This window comes from Dendrobates tinctorius, unplaced genomic scaffold (genome assembly GCF_039654945.1).
Source record: "Dendrobates tinctorius isolate UK_male_01 unplaced genomic scaffold, ASM3965494v1 ptg000145l, whole genome shotgun sequence".
Classification (NCBI taxonomy): Eukaryota; Metazoa; Chordata; class Amphibia; order Anura; family Dendrobatidae; genus Dendrobates; species Dendrobates tinctorius.
In genome coordinates this window covers 17,528,572-17,554,924 of record NW_027361812.1, presented here as the reverse complement: position 1 = coordinate 17,554,924, position 26,353 = coordinate 17,528,572, and the positions used below count along the sequence as shown (strand labels likewise).

General features: G+C 44.5%; 1 protein-coding gene across 1 annotated transcript in view; it reads right to left on the bottom strand.

Moving 5' to 3' along the window:
- The window catches only part of COPZ1 (COPI coat complex subunit zeta 1), a 34,531-nt gene extending 19,380 nt beyond the window's left edge, over positions 1–15,151 (bottom strand). Inside the window, exons 1-2 of the mRNA XM_073546265.1 lie at positions 14,967–15,151; positions 1,195–1,263 (exon numbers count right to left, since the gene is read on the bottom strand). Coding sequence (XP_073402366.1) covers positions 1,195–1,263; positions 14,967–15,080 — 183 coding nt within the window. The 5' untranslated portion in view covers positions 15,081–15,151. The remainder of the gene's footprint in view (positions 1–1,194; positions 1,264–14,966) is intronic.
- Positions 15,152–26,353: the final 11,202 nt, after the last annotated feature.

Genomic DNA, 26,353 nt, shown 5'->3' with positions numbered 1-26,353 from the left:
TGTGGAGTTAACAGGACAGCATGTGATCCAATTCACTGTCTCTACAGTATACAATATGTGTAGTCTACAATGTGGCCAATATTTACCCACAACTAATGCATCAAATGCCAAATCCGACTCAAAGGGCTTGAGGTTCCAAGGATAAAAAGGTTAACTTTTTGGAGAAGATAGGGACCCCTTTACATCCTACCTAGGTGGTTTGTAAAACAAGAATTGGATAGGACAGAATTTTACTGTCCAAACCTATGGCTATGTTATAAGTAGTGCCATGATGGCAGGGAGACCCTTATCAATCTGATGGCACGATCAAGTTAGCACATTATGTGAGCCTGCACAGCACAGTGGGCGTCACCCTGCACCGACTAGATTTAGAGAGAACTAACCTCTCAACCCCTTGGACGCCACAGTCAATAGCAACCAAAGACTTAGAGGGATGATGCATCTTCTGTAACTATATTTGTAACCCTGTGAAAGAGGATCCCAGGCCCGTCATGTATGTGTACCTATCGGCTCCTACACTCTGCCAAGAGGAAAAAAAATACATTTATGTAACTTGTATGGTAAACATGATCACATTTTTTTTTGCCTCCCATGCAAAAATGTAGAGTTCCAAGAAGTAAAAAAGATATAAGGGAGTTTTTTTTCATCGTGAGAAAACATGAAAACACAGGTCTGCACAGGAGCTGTGCACAAAATCATAAGATATTTTTCTTTATTCCTATTTCCAAAGCTTTATCATTGAGGACCTATGCAGGTCTGGCACCCACACCCCTATCAGGTCAGCTCCAGCTGCTGAATGAAAACACATGGAAAAGCGCTGCACTACGAGGCTGCACTCCATGTGTAGGGACCGTTGCCAGGTGCTGCAGATCAGCTCCTACTATTGTTAATATGAGCTCTTCTGCAATATACAGCAGTGACCAGCTGTCATAGGATAGCTCATCAATATCAGATGAAACTTATTCTAAAGAAAGGTCATCAATATCTTGTGACTCGACTTAAGTAAAACTTTTTTTTACATACAGGTTTTGCATGTGTGGAGTGGTTTATATTTCACAGAAAACCTTTAATATCACAAACTAATAAAAATCTTACTAGTGCACTACACTATTCCTTACTTTATTAGTTGCAGCTGTAACCAAGAATTGGTTTTCTCACAGTCAAACACAGACTATAAATTGACTGAATATTTACCTTAGCGAACAGCCTCTCTCCATCATTGTCTAATATGAGAACAGCTTTCACTGTGTACAGTGAAGGGTCCTGCCATAAAAAAATACAAAGAAATCACTATCAGTCGCCATCCACACCCCACTTCCCTCCCACACAATCCTCATTTAGGGAAGCCCCTATGATGATGAGTGCTTATTGTCTTTAATATGGACACAATTGAAACCACTATGATTTCTGATTATTTTGCCATGTACTTTCTACCTACTTTATACCCTTTATGAAACGTCAACACATGATGAACCTTATGAAAGAGATACAGAGGAGGACCTGCAGATGAAATATTTTCTATGACCGTCACTCCCCTTCACACCTTGCCATTCAGCTTGCGCCTTTTCATGGTTGTCCATCCTGTAGACATTCCAAAGCCCTCGAGACAAAGTTCTGTGATGCACTGACTCCCACATACTCACAGCCTGAGTGTATAACAGAACTTCACCTCAAATGCCGATCGTCATCACATAGATACTTGCACTTTTATCCTCAAGGGTTCATTTATTTAGAATGATGAGTCTTCAAACACTCAGCACAAAGATCCTGTACAACAACACGAGTCCTTAAGGGTGAGTGCAAACGCTGCGGATTCACCTGCGGAATTTTCCGCACGGATTTGCAGGTAAAGTGACCTGTGGATTTGCCAGCAGTTTTCCCCTGCGGTATGACACCTGGACAATGGAACATGTGTCAAACCGCAGCGGAATCTGCAGAAAGAAATGACATGCTGCGGATTTAAAACCGCAGCAAGTCCGCGAGGAAAAATCCGCAGTGTGAGCACTGCGATTTGAAAATCCCATTGGCTAACATTGTACTGTACAATGTCTGCGGAACCGCAGGGCCAAAAACGCTGCGGAACCGCAGCAGAATCCGCAGAGTGTGCACATACCCTAATAGTACTACATATTATGGCCAGTTTCAGTTGATAGTCTTACAGGCGCAAGTCACACCCCAACCCAGTCTAAAAATCTGTACTGTACTTCATAGATCCCTATAAGGGCTCGTGCAGACGGCCATAGATCCTCTCATATGAGAGAATTGGGCAGATTATGCAAATGACACTGATCAAACTCTGGATGCATCCCTTGGATGAGACAATCGGAGCACACTGAGAAGATGGACAACATAATTTCTCCATCTTCTTAATTGTGTCAGTGTGCGGAAATTAGACTGCACTCAAATGTCTTCTCTGTGCAGTCCAGTGGTTTCCCCGTACTCATTGAGGCTGGGAATGCAGTGAAGTTTTCCTCGGACAGACTCTGGATAAAGAAAAATCGGAAAAGTGCACGGCCCTATAGAATCATAGAATCGTAGAGTTGGAAGGGACCTCCTGGGCCATCTGGCCAACCCCCTGCTCAAGGCAGGATTCGCTAAATCATCCCAGTCAGATGTCTGTCCAGCCTCTGTTTGAAGACTTCCATTGAAGGAGAACTCACCACTTCTCGTGGCAGCCTGTTCCACTCATTGATCACTCTGTCAAAAAGTTTTTTCTAATATCTAATCTGTGTCTCCTCCCATTCAGTTTCATCCCATTGCTTCTAGTCTTTCCTTGTGCAAATGAGAATAAAGTTGATCCTTCTACAATGTGACAGCCCTTTAGATATTTGTAGACAGCTATTAAGTCTCCTCTCAGTCTTCTCTTTTGCAAACTAAACATTCCCAAATCCTGCAACCTTTCCTCATAAGACAGGGTTTGCAGACCGGCCACCATTCTGGTCGCTCTTTTCTGAACTTGCTCCAGTTTGTTGATGTCTTTTTTAAAATGTGGTGCCCAAAACTGGACACAATATTCCAGATGAGGTCTGACCAAAGAGGAGTAGAGGGAAATAATGACTTCACGTGATCTAGACTGTATGCTTCTGTTAATACATCCTAGAATTGCATTTGCCTTTTTTGCTGCTGCATCACACTGTTGACTCATATTCAGTCTGTGATCTATTAGTATACCCAAGTCTTTTTCACATGTGCTGTCACTTAGCCCTATTCCTCCCATTCTATATATGCTTTTTTCATTTTTATTGCCCAGATGTAGTACTTTGCATTTCTCCCTGTTAAAAACCATTCTATTAGTTGCTATAAACTATCAATGCTCCTGATGTTTTGTCGTAGTGCACTAGGACCAATAATACTGCCGTTTGCACAAGCCCTAAAGCTGTCAGTTTGGGTTCTAACCCAGCAACCAGGCCAGGACTTGTGTCTGTAAAAAGAATACACAACCAGCTATAATATGCTTGTTTGAAAATGGCCAAAATAGCCAAAGGAATTTCATGTGCTGTGTTATGGAAATATTATTATACCCTTGGAGTCTAACTAAAACCAAGTAAATTATTTTATATTTAAACTCCCTATAGATTGGTGAAAATCAGGGTCTGAAGATACCACTGATCGCCCAAGGAACAGAACAGAATGAGAGCATACATAGCAGTGTAGGGGCTGAAAAAGCAATCTATGGGTCCACACACCTCTGCTCACCACTCCTGCTCGGCAATTTCTGAAGGTCACAGGATGCAAACAGCATAATAGCATAATCTACAGGGAGTTGAAGGGGTTCATTATATAAATACATCTAAAAGGTTTACTTACACTTCAAACCACAAAATGGACAGGACTGTTTTTACTTTGTTTGGACTCATACACCTTTATGGATGTCGTATCACAGCTCCAAAAGTCTGGATATGAGGCACAATTTCTATTGTACAACATTTACACTTACATAAGCTGTGCCATGAGAAAACTGCAAGTTCAAAATAAGAAGGGGGGGGGAAAGAAAAAAAAAAAAAAAAAAAAAAGACTCCTGAACACTGTCCTCCCCTCCTACATACGGACTATGTGCAGATCCATACTTCTTCGCAGTGTAATAATCATAAGTGTTGTGCAGACAGCTATGAATACAGAGCAGGTGTCGGAGAGCAATTCTGGGCACTGAACTGAATAAAATGAGTCAATAAACAATATGTGACAGAAACAAAGTGTAGATACCAGGGTAATGTCAATGAACGACTCAACTTTCTGCTCTGCATTATGAGCAACTACTGGAAGTTAAAGGAAATGTGTCATCAGAAAATGACCTATTATTTAATTAGTCTTTATTATAAATTTATTTTATATGTATTTTTTTCAACACTGGACACTAGACCTTATACTAGATTCACCCTTTCCAGCTGTCTCATTATCATTGCAGACAGGATCACAATGAAAGATAACAACGGTATACATGGTAGATCACCCTTCCATGTCAAGTGATCCAAATCTGAATTATTTTTTTTACCAGACATATTAGCATATTTATTCTTTGTTTTTTTAGTGCTACTTTAGTGAATTAAAAAAAATAAATAAATAGGTTTTACATTTTTATCTTCATTAGTTAATTTTTTATAGCGTTCTAACGTTTCGAAAAAGCCAGAATTTTGGGCTTTTATGACCTCACATTTTTTTAATCAGATCTGGGGCTAGAATTAAGATAAAGAGATGTGAAATGCACCATTTTGTTCAGAATTCTACAGGCGTTAATTTGATATGTCACAAGTATATGATTGTTAATATTTTGTTTTTGAGGAGTCATACTCAATTTTGATATGCAATTTTTGGAAAACAATATGTTATAAATTATTCAAAAAATGCATGTGTGTTACTTGTGTTCTTGGTTACATTTGTTCAGGGACTCAAGTTGGGATACCTGTAGGATGATATTTCTAAGTGTGATTTTCTAAATGCAATCTCATCCTAATGATATATGTTTAATACTACATTAAAAGAATCAATATTTTAACACCTTTTTTTAAATATACATGTAACCATTTTTTTTTATTACATCACTAGATGTGTCCTTTTTCAAATGTTAAGAATAATACAGTAGTTCAATCATCAAGCTATGAAATAAGAAATTAACTAGTCTAGTATTAATTAATAGTAAAGCCCCCGTTACACACTGCGATATCGCTAGCAATATCGCTGTAAAGTCACCGATTTTGTGACGCAGCAGCGATATTGCTAGCGATATCGCTACATGTGATACTTACCTCCAACTGGCTCCCCCGCTGCTCATCGTTGGTCGCGCGAGAACGGCCTGGACCATTCCTCGTCGGCCACTTCCTGCTGGGCTTCCTGTGGTGCCGACGAGTGACGCGTGGACGCGGGCGGGAGGACGTCAGGATCGCCTTGTCTGACAGGTAAGTAGCGACCCCCGACCCCTGCTATGTCTCTGGTGAGATCTGCCTGTGTGGCAGCTCACTAGCGACCACTTAGCGATGCACCAGCGATCCATATCGTTGTCGGGATCGCTGGTGCATCGCTACGTGTATGTGTACCCTAACTCCTTAAACTGACCTTTTATCAATTTGTCCCTTGTACTGGGTGAAGTGTAATCTTGTCCGCAATCTCTTACTAACAATGGCTGTTTCCTTGTGTCAGAGTATGTCTGGCATGATATGGGATTAATATCTGATTTTTGCTTACTTTTAATATATCTGGTATTCTTGGATACAGGATGGACGGTGATGGACCAGAAGGTGCAGAAAACTCACTTCTACATTATCATAATCTTTGTAGAGTACATTAGCCAGCCAGTAGTGCTGATCATAATCACAGGTCACTTAAAGGAAACCTGTCACCCCCCAGGGCTTTTTTAACTAAAAAGAGCCACCTTCGGCAGCACTAAGGCTGCATTCTGTGAAGGTGGCTCTTCTGTTTCTGACCCCCATTAACGCCAAAATATAGACTTTTATAAATCATTGCTCATACCTACATTCTGTCACAGAGGTATGGAGTGTTGCCGCCTCCCAGCTATCCATCAACCCCCCACTACAGCATCCCTGCACCGCTTCCTTCTTTTGTATTTGCTGTTACATGTTGTCGGGCGCCTGCTCTGTGACAAGAGTCCTCGGGCATGCTCACTGCCCGGGAACTGCCATAAAGCTATTGCGCCTGAGTGTTTCTGCGTCCACAGATCCCACCCTGCATTGTGTTATGAAGTATTCACACTGCGGGGCTGGGAATCTTGGGACGCAGAAACACGCAGGCGCGATAGCTTTATGGCGGTTCCCAGGCAGCGCGCACTGCTCAAAGTTGGTAGAATGTCAGATTATATTGTTGAATTTTTTTTTATTTTTTTCAAATAAACAGCTATTTAAATCACGAAAGTAAGCACTCAGCTCACTTATCATAACACTTTTGTGTTTTATTTCTGACTATGCTTCATTCTGAATAACAAAGGGACAGTTCTCTGAAAAGTCTAAACTTATTACTGTCTCATTCTGATGTTTTCTTTGAGGCGATTGTAGTAGTCTGAGTGTTGGCAAGCTAGAAATGTGTTTTTTTTTTAGGGTTAGTCTGAAACCCAAAAGGTAAATGTCAATTAATAAATCTTTAAAAACCAATAACTTTTGCATTTTAAGCCGTGGTAAAATTTCCTACCAGTCACTCTGTATTGCAATCCTGTCAGTATTACCCACTTCCTTTGTTCGAGAGTCCCCAGTGCATGATGGGATACTCAAACAAATAGTCATCTGCTGTCAGAAACTGCTATAACTCCCCCTTTCTAACCTGAAACGAAACGTCTCTCCTCCGTGCACAGTTTCCCCCAGCGCCATGTGCAATGAAAGCAGTTTACGGTCTGCATAGATGAATAGTAATAAGGCCTCTTTCACACTTCCGTTTTTGACCATCAGTCAAAATCCGCCAGGTTTTGAAAAAAAACGGATCCGCTATTTTTTTTTGAGGATCCGTTTTTTTCCCCATTGAGTTGCATTACTGGCGAATCTTGACGGATGGCCATCCGTTGGATCCGTTTTTGTGAGGATCCGCCACATTTTTTGCGTCCGCCGGCATGCCTGGACGGACCTTGCAACGTTTTTTTTGTTGGTGGATCCGCATTTTCCAGTGCGCATGCCCAGAGAAAGGAAGTCAGGGAGAAAATTAACCCTGAAATCCTTTCTGGCGGACGAAAAAAAATTCACTCTCTCTCTCTCTCCTTCCCAGCCAGTGGTTCCTTTACAATTCTTCATTCTGCGGATCCGTCAAAAAACGGATCCTGCTGCATCCGTTCACATCAGTTAGGAACGGATCCACTTTTCCGCCTTTTTGGCGGATTTTAACTGACACAAAAAACTGAAGTGTGAAAGAGGCCTTAGCCAACAGCAGAGAGGTGTCACTATGCCCAACAGAGAGCAGGGCTGTCACCTGCGGGGGCTGCACTAGTCCTCCTGCACCCTGGGTATAGTGAAACGGTTCTGCTGCCGGCTTATTACTGTTCAGCTAAGCAGACAACAGACCTAACGCTGCGCTCATCGCACACTGCGCTGGGGGACACATTACACAAGGTAGACAGAGCAGGGACTAGCCCCTGAAGTAAGCGTCACTGATGTTTTTTTGTTTGTTTTTTTTTACGTTTGGTCCCTATGAGATCCCAACTTGAATTTTGCTACAGATGAGCTTAGGAGCATTAGAGGCAAGGAGGCACATGTGATTATTTTTTATTTTTTTTTTTACATTTTATATAACAGTTTTTTGGAAATGCTTTTCAAAATTGTGTGTTTGAGTCCACATGGGTAAAATATAAACAAAAGATACTTGTGACATATTGGGTGAAAGCCTGTACAGTTCTAAGTGAAATGGTGCTTTCTCCGTTTCGATATCTTGGTTATGGTCTGAGTTATGAAGAAAAATAAAAAGGCAACACAGAAATTCACAGTTTTTCAAAACTTAAAAAAATTATAAAAAAAAAAAAAAAAGTATATAAAATTCTTTTCCCCTCATATTTGGCACTCTAACACACTATTACCAGAGTATATAATCTCAAAAGAATTCAAAATACAGAGGAAAACTGCATTGGTTCACATGAAATGGAATGACCTATAAACAAAATATGTCACCCATCCACAGACCAGGTGATAAATGTCTGATCTCTGGGGGTCTGATCACTGGGTGGCAGCAATCATATTTTTATCAATGTTAAACCACTTTTATATATGTATGGGGTATGAAACAAGAAAGTTTTAGGAGAGCGCACCTCTGTCAAATTAAATTTGATTTTAGCTGGAGACGCTCTTGTCTTTTGACTTGTATACATAACCGCCTGCTAAGCATTTACCAAGCCAAGCTAAAGCCCCTTACAATCCTCATTTATCAGCAGGAGACTTTTGTGTTAATGAATCAGAACATATCCCATTACTAATAAACCACGGGCATTTACAGAGCCCTTTTTATTATTTCACAGATCTATTGCTAGTGCAGCAGAGCAGCTATGATGCGCTGAACACATGATTAATCTCACTCCCGTGATGGAAGATGAGTGATTTGGATGTGTTGGTGGAATGGAAGTAATTAATTCTTATGTGAGCATTATTTATTAGTGCTGCAATTACTGGAAATAAATAGTGGCCTGGCCATTAAAAGCTGGACAGACTGCGACATTGCTGTGTGACATAACGCTAATTGTGCCTGGGACTTCAAATCACTCACACACCTGTAATCAGATCTTGAGGTGGCCCTTCTCCCTCAATCCAGATAAACTATGCAAGAAATGCAAAATCTACTAGCTGCTGATTGTTCCCAGCACATTACATTTCATTGCAGGAAGATTTATATATACACAAATAAGGGAACAGCGATCAATTCCCCAGTGAGGTTTGTTCACACAGTGCAGATTTGATATTTTTCTCTATTAGGCCATGATAGCTAGGGTTGGTGTGTACCCTGGGAAAACTCCTAGTTTGAATAGTATACCTAAATACTCCACCAAACGAAAAGCAGTGGTATACTAGTCTCCACAGGTGAGCACTGAATTTAAAGGGAAGTCAGGAAATGAAGTGAGTAAATTAGGTTTTTGTGTTAAATGTTTTTTTTTAAATTTGCAATAATCACAACACAGTTTTAGAAATAAACAATAGAAACCATGCAATTTTCTCACTGGTCACTGGGGCGTTTCTTAATCTTCTTCCAGAAAATCCACAAGTACATCAACAGAGTCTGACCCTATTTTTTGCATTCAGGGAATTAACCAAAGCACTGGATGCGGATAGTGTCCTCGAGACCTGTTCCCTTCCTTCAACCTCCAGCATCCCAGCTCCTAACTGTAGTAGGAATTGCCAATTCCGTTAAGCAGTCAGCACGCCCGAACTGCTAACACAGATTTTTCTTCTATTGTGTTATTTATTTGGAAATGTTTTTAGACCACAAAAAAAAAAAAAAGTAGCAATCTTGCAATTTTTATATTGGCCACTGGTACTATTTTAGATTCATTCTTTCTGTTCTCCAGAGAACTTTTCAGAAGCCTCAATTATCATCACAGGAAGGATTACAATGACAGGTAACACTTCTGTACACAGGATTCACACAAGTAGGCTACGGTTAGATGGCCATAGATTCATCACAGTAAACCAGACCTAGTATGCAAATTGCACAGACCAAACACTGATGAGAGAACCATAGTACACTGAGGAGCAGATGGAGAAGAAAATTGTTCTATCTTCTCCATTCTGAGAGACACTGCAGAAATCGGACTGAACTCCGATGTAATCAGAGCGCAGTAAAGTGATTTCCACACACCCAGAGAATTGAATGGGTGAGTGGCATCCAAATTCAAAGTGAAATTGTGGCATGCTACGATTTTTTCTCACTGACAGACTCGGTCAGTGAAAAAAAAAAATCATGCATCAGTAATGTACTATTGAATAAAATTGGTCCGAGTGCCATCTGATAAAAAAAGGGATAGCACTCGTCCGATGTTTACACTGGTGTGAGCAAGCCCTTAGGCGGTCACAGCTGTCCTTGTTCCCAATTCCTTCACAATATCCTTTGCACACGCTCATAAGGTGCTTCAATACAGGGTCTGAGTGGGTCTATTGCTGCTAAGAACTATTGCACTATGAAATTGTGCAAATGACATATGTCTTCATAGCGCAGTCACCTGAATCGCCTCTAGCACACCTAGGCAAGTCGAGGAGCGCTTACAAACCAATTGCAGATCCATTTTCCAATTCCAGGCAATCTTACAAAGGAGTGAAAGATTTCCAAGTATCCCTTAACCAAAATATAAGTTTCAAAGAATAATAATATACGGTTAGTGACTGTGGTCAATGAGCATTTTTCTTACTTCTGGAGGTGAGCTAATCGATATGCCTTTATACAAGGAAGCATTGCCTAGCCTATAGGTCTCCCTACAATAGTTTAGTGTCCTTCACAAGGAAAAACCATATATCCGAAATATTGGTCAAAGATCTCTCACTCAGTCAACCAGTAACTTGATCTGCACCGATGAGTGGCAATAGCCCTGAACCTGCTGTTCGTGAATTGATATATTTTCTTCTTAGAGGAGACTCTGGTTTGGATGAGTATCTCTAGTCGTATAGAAAGGTGCATTAAAAGAGTCGCAAGTTAGATTATACAGTAGCAACTTTTAATGGGTTGTGCTATAGAGAAGGCTATATTTCCTTTGGAGGAGAGCCAATTTGCAAATGCCTAAAAGTCTCATTACACAGGCTTCCCAGTCTGCATAAGGAGACAATGCCCTATAGACCTTATGAACATAAGCAACCCTTCATTAAAATGGTTAGTCCACTATTGGACAACCCCAGCTTAATCATTTTAGCATTCCGTAGAAAATAAAAACATATACTCAACTCCCGCAATGGTGCCGTTCTAGCGATGTTGTCGCTGTGACTCCCGATGGGTAATATGACATTGTCATGTCATATCAATGCAGCAGCCAATCAGTAGTCACTGATCATCTGATGCTCATAAATATATAAATATAAAATCAGAGTGGACTTCCATTCTAAAGAAATAGTAAAGGCTGCAGTCCTCACTTGCCATAATATCACGTGAGCGCTGGGACCTGGCGCCAACATCCCTGGAACAGCGCTAGTGAAGGAAAAGACAACCCTTTTAATGAGATAGGATTCAAAAACAACTGCCCCATAGAGAGTCAGGTATTATTGGTGGGACAGTTGAGCAGGTAAAATAAAAAAAGGAAGGTTGACACTATTCCAGAAGGAATAACAGACTAGTGGATGAAGGAGATTTACTGACTCAACTCAGTCATTGTTCCTGTAGATGGAAACAAACATCCTACTAGGCCTCATGACATTACCAGCTCAGCAGTAAACACCAGAAAAACAAGATACACAGATAGGTGTAATGAGAGGGTCTGAGAGTCGATGCATGGCTGAGAGTTCCTCCCGTGTTCTTTAAATTACTGTGTAGTAGGTGTACGGGACCCCATCCATCTCCAAAACAGGGGTTCCTCGATGCCCCTCAGCAGTGTCAGATCTGGCCGCACATGTGCGGCTTTCTATATTCAATGTTATGGGATTTCATAGGATGTACAAGAGACTTGCATGGGAGGCCACCTCTCCTGTCTCAGTGGCCATGGCACCAGAGGTGGGAGCCGCATGTATTAGAAATTTATGGCATCTCCCTTGTGATTGTGCAACAATGTCTTTCATGAAAATCTGCTTTTTTTAAAAAAAGGGATTTTTAATACATTCTAGCATAATTTAGATACTAGGAGTTTTTTATGTTCTCCCCGTGTTTGTGTGGGTTTCCTCCCACATTCCAAAGACATACTGATAGGGAATCTAGATTGTGAGCCCCATCGGGGACAGTAATGATAATGTGTGCAAATTGTAAAGTGTTGCGGAATATGTTAGTGCTATATAAAAAATAAATAAAGATTATACTATGGATCAACATAATATGAAGCACAAAGGAAGGTTTAGAAGATTAACAGGGAGTGTAAGAAGAACACAGCAAGACGTGCCAATGAGACGAGTGCTACGACTGGTGAAAACATCCTCCAAAGTCTGCAGACAATAGAGCTTCACTACAGCCCTGACACAACCTTTCACATAAGTATCAAATTTCCAAAGCGACAGCAAAATGCAGTGGTTAATAATGATTACCATTCATATTTTCTGGTGCCACTAAGCTAAAGCAAATTAATCAGAAAACTTGTTAATCGATTGTATGTAATAAATATAAACCTATTCACTTTAACATGCCAGCGTATATCCTGCGGCAGCACCAATGTGGTCTAATATGCCACCTGTGGCTGCGCCAGGATATACGTTGGTTTGACTACAAGGGAGCTGCGTGTACGGGTGAGCGAACACGTCCGTGATATTGGCGCTGCAAGAGCAGTTACGGACCCCTCGGAACTCAAAACAATCCCTCGCCACTTTAAAACCCATCACAATTGTGATGCTGGGTCTCTTAGAATACGTGGCATTGACATCCTCCACCTGGGGATTAGAGGGGGTAATTATAAAAAGATCTTGGCCCAGATGGAGACTCGTTGGATTGTTTTGTTGGACACTATGGCCCCTAAGGGCCTAAATGAACATCTTAGTTTTGCGCCTTTTCTATGAGATCTAGTTCCTGATAAAATGGCTTATGTCCATCCTTTGTTGGTTCTATCACTGCCATATGTCCTTGTTTTTATTTTATTTTGTTTTTATTGTTTTTAACTCTAAACTTCTTTAATTTTTGTGTGATTATAAGATCCTTCCCTTCTTTTTTGTGATATATTCAGAATTCTCATACTTGAAATGGCTGCAGAAATTTGGAAAAATACCAAACTGATGGACACACTGTGATGATTTCTTCCCTATTTGCTCTGCAGCTTGACTTATTCATCTATATATTTTTTGTATTGAATTTTATATCACTTTGTACTATACGCTCATTGTTTGTATTTCTACTCTCGTCACGTTGGTGGATATATTTGTATTTGTTTTTATTGTCTATTCTGCCTCTATTTTTGTTTTTGTTACATTATGACTGTAGCCTCTCCTTATTTTTCGGGTGTTTATTGTAATATTATTATTGGGGCGGATTATCTGTCCTCATATGTACTATGTACTTTATGGTTGGTTCGTATTCATTATTATGTCCCATGGTGGCAAACTTTGCTGAGCCAAAGTGGATGAGCGCGTCCGCGGTGGTGAGCGCCTGTGTTCTCTGGCTGCAGGGCGTCTCTATGCCTCCATGCACACCGGTATAGTTCTTGTCCCGTCTGTGCATGAGATGGCATGACGCCCGGGCTGAGTGGAGGACCTGGCGCGCACACCGCGCATGCGCCGTTACAAACCACTGTCATTGGCTCTCCCACATCACGTGACTTATCACATGAGCTATTTTAAGGTCCTATTCCTCACCACTCACTATCCCCTTGAGAAAGCGGCTTCAGTGCCTGCGAAACGCGCGTCGGGGCGGACATCTGGCCCTGGGGCTCCCTTTCTGGCTTCTCTGATCCCGGTAAGCTGCACCGTTAATTTGTTAACTTCGGCTGTTTAAGCTATATTACGATATTATTGTGATCCATGGTGGGAATTTTTTGATCAGCCCTCTATATATTTCTTTCTTCTGGTCATTTGACCGGAGCACTTGCCTATATAGGATTGTGTTGCCAGAGGGGTGGCCCTTGTGTTTTGCCCGCATGCTCCTTGGTGCACTACTATTATCTTATTATGTATTACTATTTATATATTTTGTATGTATAACAAACATTTATATTTATATATAAAAAAGAATTTCTTTTGTTGTCACCGCGTACTCCTGTTTCTCTGTCATGTCACTTTAGCATGTATAAAGTCAACAAAGGCAAGGCACAAATAGTGAGGTTCAATGACTTCATAGTCTATAAGACTGCCGAAGAAAGCAGAGTACACCGCTCTCGTATTCCCGACAGCCTGAAAGACAGGGAACAGAGCGGTGGCTGATTATGTAAGCCACTGTGCCATCCAAGATGTACTGCAATGCCCCTCTCTCGAGATCGCAGGGCGTCTCAGCAGTCAAACCTCCAGCCGTCAGCAAGTTATACCCCGTCAAAGGAGTATTCCCATCACCAAGCTCTTATCCAAACATGTAGTAGGTGTAGTAATAATAATATTAGCAAATACGTCCAATTAGAAATGTAGCATAATTTTTCTGATTATCTATGCCACTTACTGCATGTTGAGGTAATTGCAGTAGCTTAGATATCCATGGTTATGACAATAACTGTCAATATATGAGTGGTCATAACCACGGATACCTGCAGCAATTCCCTGCACATGGGGTAAGTGACATGGTGAATCAGAAGAACTATACTACATTTCTAATATCATTACACCTACTACATAAAGGGATAGGATCTTGGAGATAGACATACCCCTTTGATATACCTTGATAATTTGGAACCTTTTAAATCTGCCTTATATCGACTTGTAGTGACTTATATGCCTCAGAACAAATCTGAGGCATTTCCCCCCAAAAAAAAATCATGTTCATCCAGCTGCCATTAATAGCATAAAATAAAGAGCAGCATTAGTCTTCCCAATCCTCTGCTTCCCACCGGTCTTTGTGGCCAGTGATTGTCTGCAGCGGTCCCGTCAGCACACTGCATGGCCAGGGATCAGGAGACATTGCTATTGGGAAAGCATTTCTCCTTTCCTCATCTTCCAGGTACAGAACAGGCCCCGTGCAGCACAAGCCCCGACCTCCAGGACAGAGCCGGGGGCTGAGGCCAAGAGCCGGGCGCAGAAAAGGAGGCAGCACCTGAGCCCAGTGAGGCGGGCAGCTGCAGCCACAGCTCAGGCAGGACGGGGCCTCAGCAGCAGCCTCCACCGCTCATGTCACCGCCCGACGTTCACCTGTACAGGCAGCTGCTGAGGAGAATGCGGCACCGCACGACCCTTCCGTCACACACTCCCTGCCCTCAGACACAGAGGCCGCCCGCCCATACACACACCAGCGGCTTCACTCACCAGCAGCACCGCGTCCATCTTCTTCCTCAGTCCTGCCGACGTGGACCAAACCACTGATTGGTTACCACAGCTGTCACTCTCCACACTAAACCCCGCCCTTACATGACTGCCCATTGGATACTGTTGGTAAGAGCCCGGAAGTGTGGGCGCTGAGCGCTCCTATTGGTGTACGTCTCCGGGCTCTGAGTGAAAACTGCACGTCGATTCTAAATCAAAAGCGGAAGTTAGGTCACAAGGCCTAAGCTAATTGGTTTACGTTGCGAATACACCCCGCCCACCTACTGTAGTCACGTGCTTTTCCGGCTTCCCAGTGATTGGTTCAGTTTCTAATAAGAAAAAATTGCTCTAAGTTCCCATTGGTCTAGAATGTAGACCAATGGCAATTGTTCACCAGTTACTATGGTAACTGCTGAGGACGTGGCTTCAGAAACGCACTAACGCAGTCATAGTCAGGTTTCGGCGAGTATCGACGTTTCCGTCCGCAGAGACTGGAATGGAGGAGGTTCTGCCTCTGCACTAAGCAGTCTGTCCAGTACAGAGCAGTGTGCTACATAATGTGTGGGTGCTGCATGGTCACAGATTACTGGGTGCTGCATGGTCACAGATTACTGGCTGCTACACGGTCACAGATTACTGGCTGCTACACGGTCACAGATTACTGGCTGCTACACGGTCACAGATTCCTGGCTGCTACACGGTCACAGATTACTGGGAGCTACATGGTCACAGATTACTTGGTGTGTGCTACACGGTCACAGATTACTGGCTGCTACATGGTCACAGATTACTGGCTGCTACATGGTCACAGATTACTGGGTGCTACATGGTCACAGATTACTGGGTGGTACACGGTCACAGATTACTGGGAGCTACATGGTCACAGATTACTTGGTGTGTGCTACACGGTCACAGATTACTGGCTGCTACATGGTCACAGATTACTGGGTGCTACACGGTCACAGATTACTGGCTGCTACATGGTCACAGATTACTGGGTGCTACACGGTCACAGATTACTTGGTGCGTGCTACATGGTCACAGATTACTGGGTGCTACATGGTCACAGATTACTGGCTGCTACATGGTCACAGATTACTGGCTGCTACATGGTCACAGATTACTGGGTGCTACATGGTCACAGATTACTGGGAGCTACATGGTCACAGATTACTGGGTGCTACATGGTCACAGATTACTGGGTGCTACACGGTCACAGATTACTGGGTGCTACACGGTCACAGATTACTGGGAGCTACATGGTCACAGATTACTTGGTGCGTGCTACATGGTCACAGATTACTGGGTGCTACATGGTCACAGATTACTGGCTGCTACATGGTCACAGATTACTGGGTGCTACATGTTACAGATTACTGGCTGCTACATGGTCACAGATTACTGGGAGCTACACGGTCACAGATTACTGGCTGCTACATGGTCACAGATTACTGGCTGCTACATGGTCACAGATTACTGGGTGCTACATGGTCACAGATTACTGGGTGGTACACGGTCACAGATTACTGGGAGCTACATGGTCACAGATTACTTGGTGTGTGCTACACGGTCACAGATTACTGGCTGCTACATGGTCACAGATTACTGGGTGCTACACGGTCACAGATTACTGGCTGCTACATGGTCACAGATTACTGGGTGCTACACGGTCACAGATTACTTGATGCGTGCTACATGGTCACAGATTACTGGGTGCTACATGGTCACAGATTACTGGCTGCTACATGGTCACAGATTACTGGCTGCTACATGGTCACAGATTACTGGGTGCTACATGGTCACAGATTACTGGGAGCTACATGGTCACAGATTACTGGGTGCTACATGGTCACAGATTACTGGGTGCTACACGGTCACAGATTACTGGGTGCTACACGGTCACAGATTACTGGGAGCTACATGGTCACAGATTACTTGGTGCGTGCTACATGGTCACAGATTACTGGGTGCTACATGGTCACAGATTACTGGCTGCTACATGGTCACAGATTACTGGGTGCTACATGTTACAGATTACTGGCTGCTACATGGTCACAGATTACTGGGAGCTACACGGTCACAGATTACTGGCTGCTACATGGTCACAGATTACTGGCTGCTACATGGTCACAGATTACTGGGTGCTACATGGTCACAGATTACTGGGTGGTACACGGTCACAGATTACTGGGAGCTACATGGTCACAGATTACTTGGTGTGTGCTACACGGTCACAGATTACTGGCTGCTACATGGTCACAGATTACTGGGTGCTACACGGTCACAGATTACTGGGTGCTACACGGTCACAGATTACTGGGTGCTGCATGGTCACAGATTACTGGGTGCTACATGGTCACAGATTACTGGGTGGTACACGGTCACAGATTACTGGCTGCTACATGGTCACAGATTACTGGCTGCTACATGGTCACAGATTACTGGGTGCTACATGGTCACAGATTACTGGGTGGTACACGGTCACAGATTACTGGGAGCTACATGGTCACAGATTACTTGGTGTGTGCTACACGGTCACAGATTACTGGCTGCTACATGGTCACAGATTACTGGGTGCTACACGGTCACAGATTACTGGCTGCTACATGGTCACAGATTACTGGGTGCTACACGGTCACAGATTACTTGGTGCGTGCTACATGGTCACAGATTACTGGGTGCTACATGGTCACAGATTACTGGCTGCTACATGGTCACAGATTACTGGCTGCTACATGGTCACAGATTACTGGGTGCTACATGGTCACAGATTACTGGGAGCTACATGGTCACAGATTACTGGGTGCTACATGGTCACAGATTACTGGGTGCTACACGGTCACAGATTACTGGGTGCTACACGGTCACAGATTACTGGGAGCTACATGGTCACAGATTACTTGGTGCGTGCTACATGGTCACAGATTACTGGGTGCTACATGGTCACAGATTACTGGGTGCTACATGTTACAGATTACTGGCTGCTACATGGTCACAGATTACTGGGAGCTACACGGTCACAGATTACTGGCTGCTACATGGTCACAGATTACTGGCTGCTACATGGTCACAGATTACTGGGTGCTACATGGTCACAGATTACTGGGTGGTACACGGTCACAGATTACTGGGAGCTACATGGTCACAGATTACTTGGTGTGTGCTACACGGTCACAGATTACTGGCTGCTACATGGTCACAGATTACTGGGTGCTACACGGTCACAGATTACTGGCTGCTACATGGTCACAGATTACTGGGTGCTACACGGTCACAGATTACTTGGTGCGTGCTACATGGTCACAGATTACTGGGTGCTACATGGTCACAGATTACTGGGTGCTACATGGTCACAGATTACTGGCTGCTACATGGTCACAGATTACTGGGTGCTACATGGTCACAGATTACTGGGAGCTACATGGTCACAGATTACTGGGTGCTACATGGTCACAGATTACTGGGTGCTACACGGTCACAGATTACTGGGTGCTACACGGTCACAGATTACTGGGAGCTACATGGTCACAGATTACTGGGAGCTACATGGTCACAGATTACTGGGTGCTACATGGTCACAGATTACTGGGTGCTACACGGTCACAGATTACTGGGTGCTACACGGTCACAGATTACTGGGAGCTACATGGTCACAGATTACTTGGTGCGTGCTACATGGTCACAGATTACTGGGTGCTACATGGTCACAGATTACTGGCTGCTACATGGTCACAGATTACTGGGTGCTACATGTTACAGATTACTGGCTGCTACATGGTCACAGATTACTGGGAGCTACACGGTCACAGATTACTGGCTGCTACATGGTCACAGATTACTGGCTGCTACATGGTCACAGATTACTGGGTGCTACATGGTCACAGATTACTGGGTGGCACACGGTCACAGATTACTGGGAGCTACATGGTCACAGATTACTTGGTGTGTGCTACACGGTCACAGATTACTGGCTGCTACATGGTCACAGATTACTGGGTGCTACACGGTCACAGATTACTGACTGCTACATGGTCACAGATTACTGGCTGCTACACGGTCACAGATTACTTGGTGCGTGCTACATGGTCACAGATTACTGGCTGCTACATGGTCACAGATTACTGGCTGCTACATGGTCACAGATTACTGGCTGCTACATGGTCACAGATTACTGGGTGCTACATGGTCACAGATTACTGGGAGCTACATGGTCACAGATTACTGGGTGCTACATGGTCACAGATTACTGGGTGCTACACGGTCACAGATTACTGGGTGCTACACGGTCACAGATTACTGGGAGCTACATGGTCACAGATTACTTGGTGCGTGCTACATGGTCACAGATTACTGGGTGCTACATGGTCACAGATTACTGGCTGCTACATGGTCACAGATTACTGGGTGCTACATGTTACAGATTACTGGCTGCTACATGGTCACAGATTACTGGGAGCTACACGGTCACAGATTACTGGCTGCTACATGGTCACAGATTACTGGCTGCTACATGGTCACAGATTACTGGGTGCTACATGGTCACAGATTACTGGGTGGTACACGGTAACAGATTACTGGGAGCCACATGGTCACAGATTACTTGGTGTGTGATACACGGTCACAGATTACTGGCTGCTACATGGTCACAGATTACTGGGTGCTACACGGTCACAGATTACTGGCTGCTACATGGTCACAGATTACTGGGTGCTACACGGTCACAGATTACTTGGTGCGTGCTACATGGTCACAGATTACTGGGTGCTACATGGTCACAGATTACTGGCTGCTACATGGTCACAGATTACTGGGTGCTACATGGTCACAGATTACTGGGTGCTACATGGTCACAGATTACTGGGAGCTACATGGTCACAGATTACTGGGTGCTACATGGTCACAGATTACTGGGTGCTACACGGTCACAGATTACTGGGTGCTACACGGTCACAGATTACTGGGAGCTACATGGTCACAGATTACTTGGTGCGTGCTACATGGTCACAGATTACTGGGTGCTACATGGTCACAGATTACTGGCTGCTACATGGTCACAGATTACTGGCTGCTACATGTCACAGATTACTGGCTGCTACATGGTCACAGATTACTGGGAGCTACACGGTCACAGATTACTGGCTGCTACATGGTCACAGATTACTGGCTGCTACATGGTCACAGATTACTGGGTGCTACATGGTCACAGATTACTGGGTGGTACACGGTCACAGATTACTGGGAGCTACATGGTCACAGATTGCTTGGTGCGTGCTACATGGTCACAGATTACTGGGTGCTACATGGTCACAGATTACTGGGTGCTACACGGTCACAGATTACTGGCTGCTACATGGTCACAGATTACTGGCTGCTACATGGTCACAGATTACTGGCTGCTACATGGTCACAGATTACTGGCTGCTACATGGTCACAGATTACTGGGAGCTACACGGTCACAGATTACTGGCTGCTACATGGTCACAGATTACTGGCTGCTACATGGTCACAGATTACTGGGTGCTACATGGTCACAGATTACTGGGTGGTACACGGTCACAGATTACTGGGAGCTACATGGTCACAGATTGCTTGGTGCGTGCTACATGGTCACAGATTACTGGCTGCTACATGGTCACAGATTACTGGGTGCTACACGGTCACAGATTACTGGGTGCTACACGGTCACAGATTACTGGCTGCTACATGGTCACAGATTACTGGGTGCTACACGGTCACAGATTACTTGGTGCGTGCTACATGGTCACAGATTACTGGGTGCTACATGGTCACAGATTACTGGCTGCTACATGGTCACAGATTACTGGGTGCTACATGGTCACAGATTACTGGGTGCTACATGGTCACAGATTACTGGGAGCTACATGGTCACAGATTACTGGGTGCTACATGGTCACAGATTACTGGGTGCTACACGGTCACAGATTACTGGGTGCTACACGGTCACAGATTACTGGGAGCTACATGGTCACAGATTACTTGGTGCGTGCTACATGGTCACAGATTACTGGGTGCTACATGGTCACAGATTACTGGCTGCTACATGGTCACAGATTACTGGGTGCTACATGGTCACAGATTACTGGCTGCTACATGGTCACAGATTACTGGGAGCTACACGGTCACAGATTACTGGCTGCTACATGGTCACAGATTACTGGCTGCTACATGGTCACAGATTACTGGGTGCTACATGGTCACAGATTACTGGGTGGTACACGGTCACAGATTACTGGGAGCTACATGGTCACAGATTGCTTGGTGCGTGCTACATGGTCACAGATTACTGGGTGCTACATGGTCACAGATTACTGGGTGCTACACGGTCACAGATTACTGGCTGCTACACGGTCACAGATTACTGGGAGCTACACGGTCACAGATTACTGGCTGCTACATGGTCACAGATTACTGGCTGCTACATGGTCACAGATTACTGGCTGCTACATGGTCACAGATTACTGGGTGCTACATGGTCACAGATTACTGGGTGCTACATGGTCACAGATTACTGGGAGCTACATGGTCACAGATTACTGGCTGCTACATGGTCACAGATTACTGGCTGCTACATATTGTCACAGATTACTGGGAGCTACATGGTCACAGATTACTGGGTGCTACACGGTCACAGATTACTGGGAGCTACATGGTCACAGATTACTTGGTGCGTGCTACATGGTCATAGATTACTGGGTGCTACATTGTCACAGATTACTGGCTGCTACATGGTCACAGATAACTGGGTGCTACATGGTCACAGATTACTGGGTGCTACATGGTCACAGATTACTGGGTGCTACATGGTCACAGATTACTGGGTGCTACATGGTAACAGATTACTAAGTGCTGAATGGTCACAGATTACTGGGTGCTACACGGTCACAGATTACTGGGTGCTACACGGTCACAGATTACTGGGTGCTACACGGTCACAGATTACTGGCAGCTACATGGTCACAGATTACTTGGTGCGTGCTACATGGTCATAGATTACTGGGTGTTACATTGTCACAGATTACTGGCTGCTACATGGTCACAGATTACTGGGTGCTACATGGTCACAGATTACTGGGTGCTACATGGTCATAGATTACTAGGTGCTGAATAGTCACAGATTACTGGCTGCTACACGGTCACAGATTACTGGCTGCTACACGGTCACAGATTCCTGGCTGCTACACGGTCACAGATTACTGGGAGCTACATGGTCACAGATTACTTGGTGTGTGCTACACGGTCACAGATTACTGGCTGCTACATGGTCACAGATTACTGGGTGCTACACGGTCACAGATTACTGGCTGCTACATGGTCACAGATTACTGGCTGCTACATGGTCACAGATTACTGGCTGCTACATGGTCACAGATTACTGGGTGCTACATGGTCACAGATTACTGGGTGGCACACGGTCACAGATTACTGGGAGCTACATGGTCACAGATTACTTGGTGTGTGCTACACGGTCACAGATTACTGGCTGCTACATGGTCACAGATTACTGGGTGCTACACGGTCACAGATTACTGGCTGCTACATGGTCACAGATTACTGGGTGCTACACGGTCACAGATTACTTGGTGCGTGCTACATGGTCACAGATTACTGGGTGCTACATGGTCACAGATTACTGGCTGCTACATGGTCACAGATTACTGGCTGCTACATGGTCACAGATTACTGGGTGCTACATGGTCACAGATTACTGGGAGCTACATGGTCACAGATTACTGGGTGCTACATGGTCACAGATTACTGGGTGCTACACGGTCACAGATTACTGGGTGCTACACGGTCACAGATTACTGGGAGCTACATGGTCACAGATTACTTGGTGCGTGCTACATGGTCACAGATTACTGGGTGCTACATGGTCACAGATTACTGGCTGCTACATGGTCACAGATTACTGGGTGCTACATGTCACAGATTACTGGCTGCTACATGGTCACAGATTACTGGGAGCTACACGGTCACAGATTACTGGCTGCTACATGGTCACAGATTACTGGCTGCTACATGGTCACAGATTACTGGGTGCTACATGGTCACAGATTACTGGGTGGTACACGGTCACAGATTACTGGGAGCTACATGGTCACAGATTGCTTGGTGCGTGCTACATGGTCACAGATTACTGGGTGCTACATGGTCACAGATTACTGGGTGCTACACGGTCACAGATTACTGGCTGCTACATGGTCACAGATTACTGGCTGCTACATGGTCACAGATTACTGGGTGCTACATGGTCACAGATTACTGGCTGCTACATGGTCACAGATTACTGGGAGCTACACGGTCACAGATTACTGGCTGCTACATGGTCACAGATTACTGGCTGCTACATGGTCACAGATTACTGGCTGCTACATGGTCACAGATTACTGGGTGCTACATGGTCACAGATTACTGGGTGGTACACGGTCACAGATTACTGGGAGCTACATGGTCACAGATTGCTTGGTGCGTGCTACATGGTCACAGATTACTGGCTGCTACATGGTCACAGATTACTGGGTGCTACACGGTCACAGATTACTGGCTGCTACATGGTCACAGATTACTGGCTGCTACATGGTCACAGATTACTGGGTGCTACACGGTCACAGATTACTTGGTGCGTGCTACATGGTCACAGATTACTGGCTGCTACATGGTCACAGATTACTGGCTGCTACATGGTCACAGATTACTGGGTGCTACATGGTCACAGATTACTGGGTGCTACATGGTCACAGATTACTGGGAGCTACATGGTCACAGATTACTGGGTGCTACATGGTCACAGATTACTGGGTGCTACATGGTCACAGATTACTGGGTGCTACACGGTCACAGATTACTGGGAGCTACATGGTCACAGATTACTTGGTGCGTGCTACATGGTCACAGATTACTGGGTGCTACATGGTCACAGATTACTGGCTGCTACATGGTCACAGATTACTGGGTGCTACATGGTCACAGATTACTGGCTGCTACATGGTCACAGATTACTGGGAGCTACACGGTCACAGATTACTGGCTGCTACATGGTCACAGATTACTGGCTGCTACATGGTCACAGATTACTGGCTGCTACATGGTCACAGATTACTGGGTGGTACACGGTCACAGATTACTGGGAGCTACATGGTCACAGATTGCTTGGTGCGTGCTACATGGTCACAGATTACTGGGTGCTACATGGTCACAGATTACTGGGTGCTACACGGTCACAGATTACTGGCTGCTACACGGTCACAGATTACTGGGAGCTACACGGTCACAGATTACTGGTTGCTACATGGTCACAGATTACTGGCTGCTACATGGTCACAGATTACTGGGTGCTACATGGTCACAGATTACTGGGTGCTACATGGTCACAGATTACTGGGAGCTACATGGTCACAGATTACTGGCTGCTACATGGTCACAGATTACTGGCTGCTACATATTGTCACAGATTACTGGGAGCTACATGGTCACAGATTACTGGGTGCTACACGGTCACAGATTACTGGGTGCTACACGGTCACAGATTACTGGGAGCTACATGGTCATAGATTACTGGGTGCTACATTGTCACAGATTACTGGGTGCTACATGGTCACAGATTACTGGGTGCTACATGGTCACAGATTACTGGGTTCTACATGGTCACAGATTACTGGGTGCTACATGGTCACAGATTACTGGGTGCTACATGGTCACAGATTACTAAGTGCTGAATGGTCACAGATTACTGGGTGCTACACGGTCACAGATTACTGGGTGCTACACGGTCACAGATTACTGGGTGCTACACGGTCACAGATTACTGGGAGCTACATGGTCACAGATTACTTGGTGCGTGCTACATGGTCATAGATTACTGGGTGTTACATTGTCACAGATTACTGGCTGCTACATGGTCACAGATTACTGGGTGCTACATGGTCACAGATTACTGGGTGCTACATGGTCACAGATTACTGGGTGCTACATGGTCACAGATTACTGGGTGCTACATGGTCACAGATTACTAGGTGCTGAATGGTCACAGATTACTGGGTGCTACACGGTCACAGATTACTGGGTGCTACACGGTCACAGATTACTGGGTGCTACACGGTCACAGATTACTGGGTGCTACACGGTCACAGATTACTGGGTGCTACACGGTCACCGATTACTGGGTGCTACACGGTCATAGATTACTGGGTGCTACATGATCACAGATTACTGGGAGCTACATGGTCACAGATTACTGGGTGCTGCATGCTCACAGATTACTGGGTGCTGCATGGTCACAGATTACTGGCTGCTGCTGCTGCATGGTCACAGATTACTGGCTGCTGCTGCATGGTCACAGATTACTGGGAGCTACATGGTCACAGATTACTGGGAGCTACATGGTCACAGATTACTGGGAGCTACATGGTCACAGATTGCTTGGTGCGTGCTACATGGTCATAGATTACTGGGTGCTACATGGTCACAGATTACTGGCTGCTACACGGTCACAGATTACTGGGTGCTACAGAGTCACAGATTACTGGGAGCTATATGGTCACAGATTACTGGGAGCTACACGGCCACAGATTACTGGGAGCTACAGTGGGGAAAAAAAGTATTTAGTCAGTCAGCAATAGTGCAAGTTCCACCACTTAAAAAGATGAGAGGCGTCTGTAATTTACATCATAGGTAGACCTCAACTATGGGAGACAAACTGAGAAAAAAAAATCCAGAAAATCACATTGTCTGTTTTGTTTTCATTTTATTTGCATATTATGGTGGAAAATAAGTATTTGGTCAGAAACAAAATTTCATCTCAATACTTTGTGATATATCCTTTGTTGGCAATGACAGAGGTCAAACGTTTTCTGTAAGTCTTCACAAGGTTGCCACACACTGTTGTTGGTATGTTGGCCCATTCCTCCATGCAGATCTCCTCTAGAGCAGTGATGTTTTTGGCTTTTCGCTTGGCAACACGGACTTTCAACTCCCTCCAAAGGTTTTCTATAGGGTTGAGATCTGGAGACTGGCTAGGCCACTCCAGGACCTTGAAATGCTTCTTACGAAGCCACTCCTTCGTTGCCCTGGCGGTGTGCTTTGGATCATTATCATGTTGAAAGACCCAGCCACGTTTCATCTTCAATGCCCTTGCTGATGGAAGGAGGTTTGCACTCAAAATCTCACGATACATGGCCCCATTCATTCTTTCATGTACCCGGATCAGTCGTCCTGGCCCCTTTGCAGAGAAACAGCCCCAAAGCATGATGTTTCCACCACCATGCTTTACAGTAGGTATGGTGTTTGATGGATGCAACTCAGTATACTTTTTCCTCCAAACACGACAAGTTGTGTTTCTACCAAACAGTTCCAGTTTGGTTTCATCAGA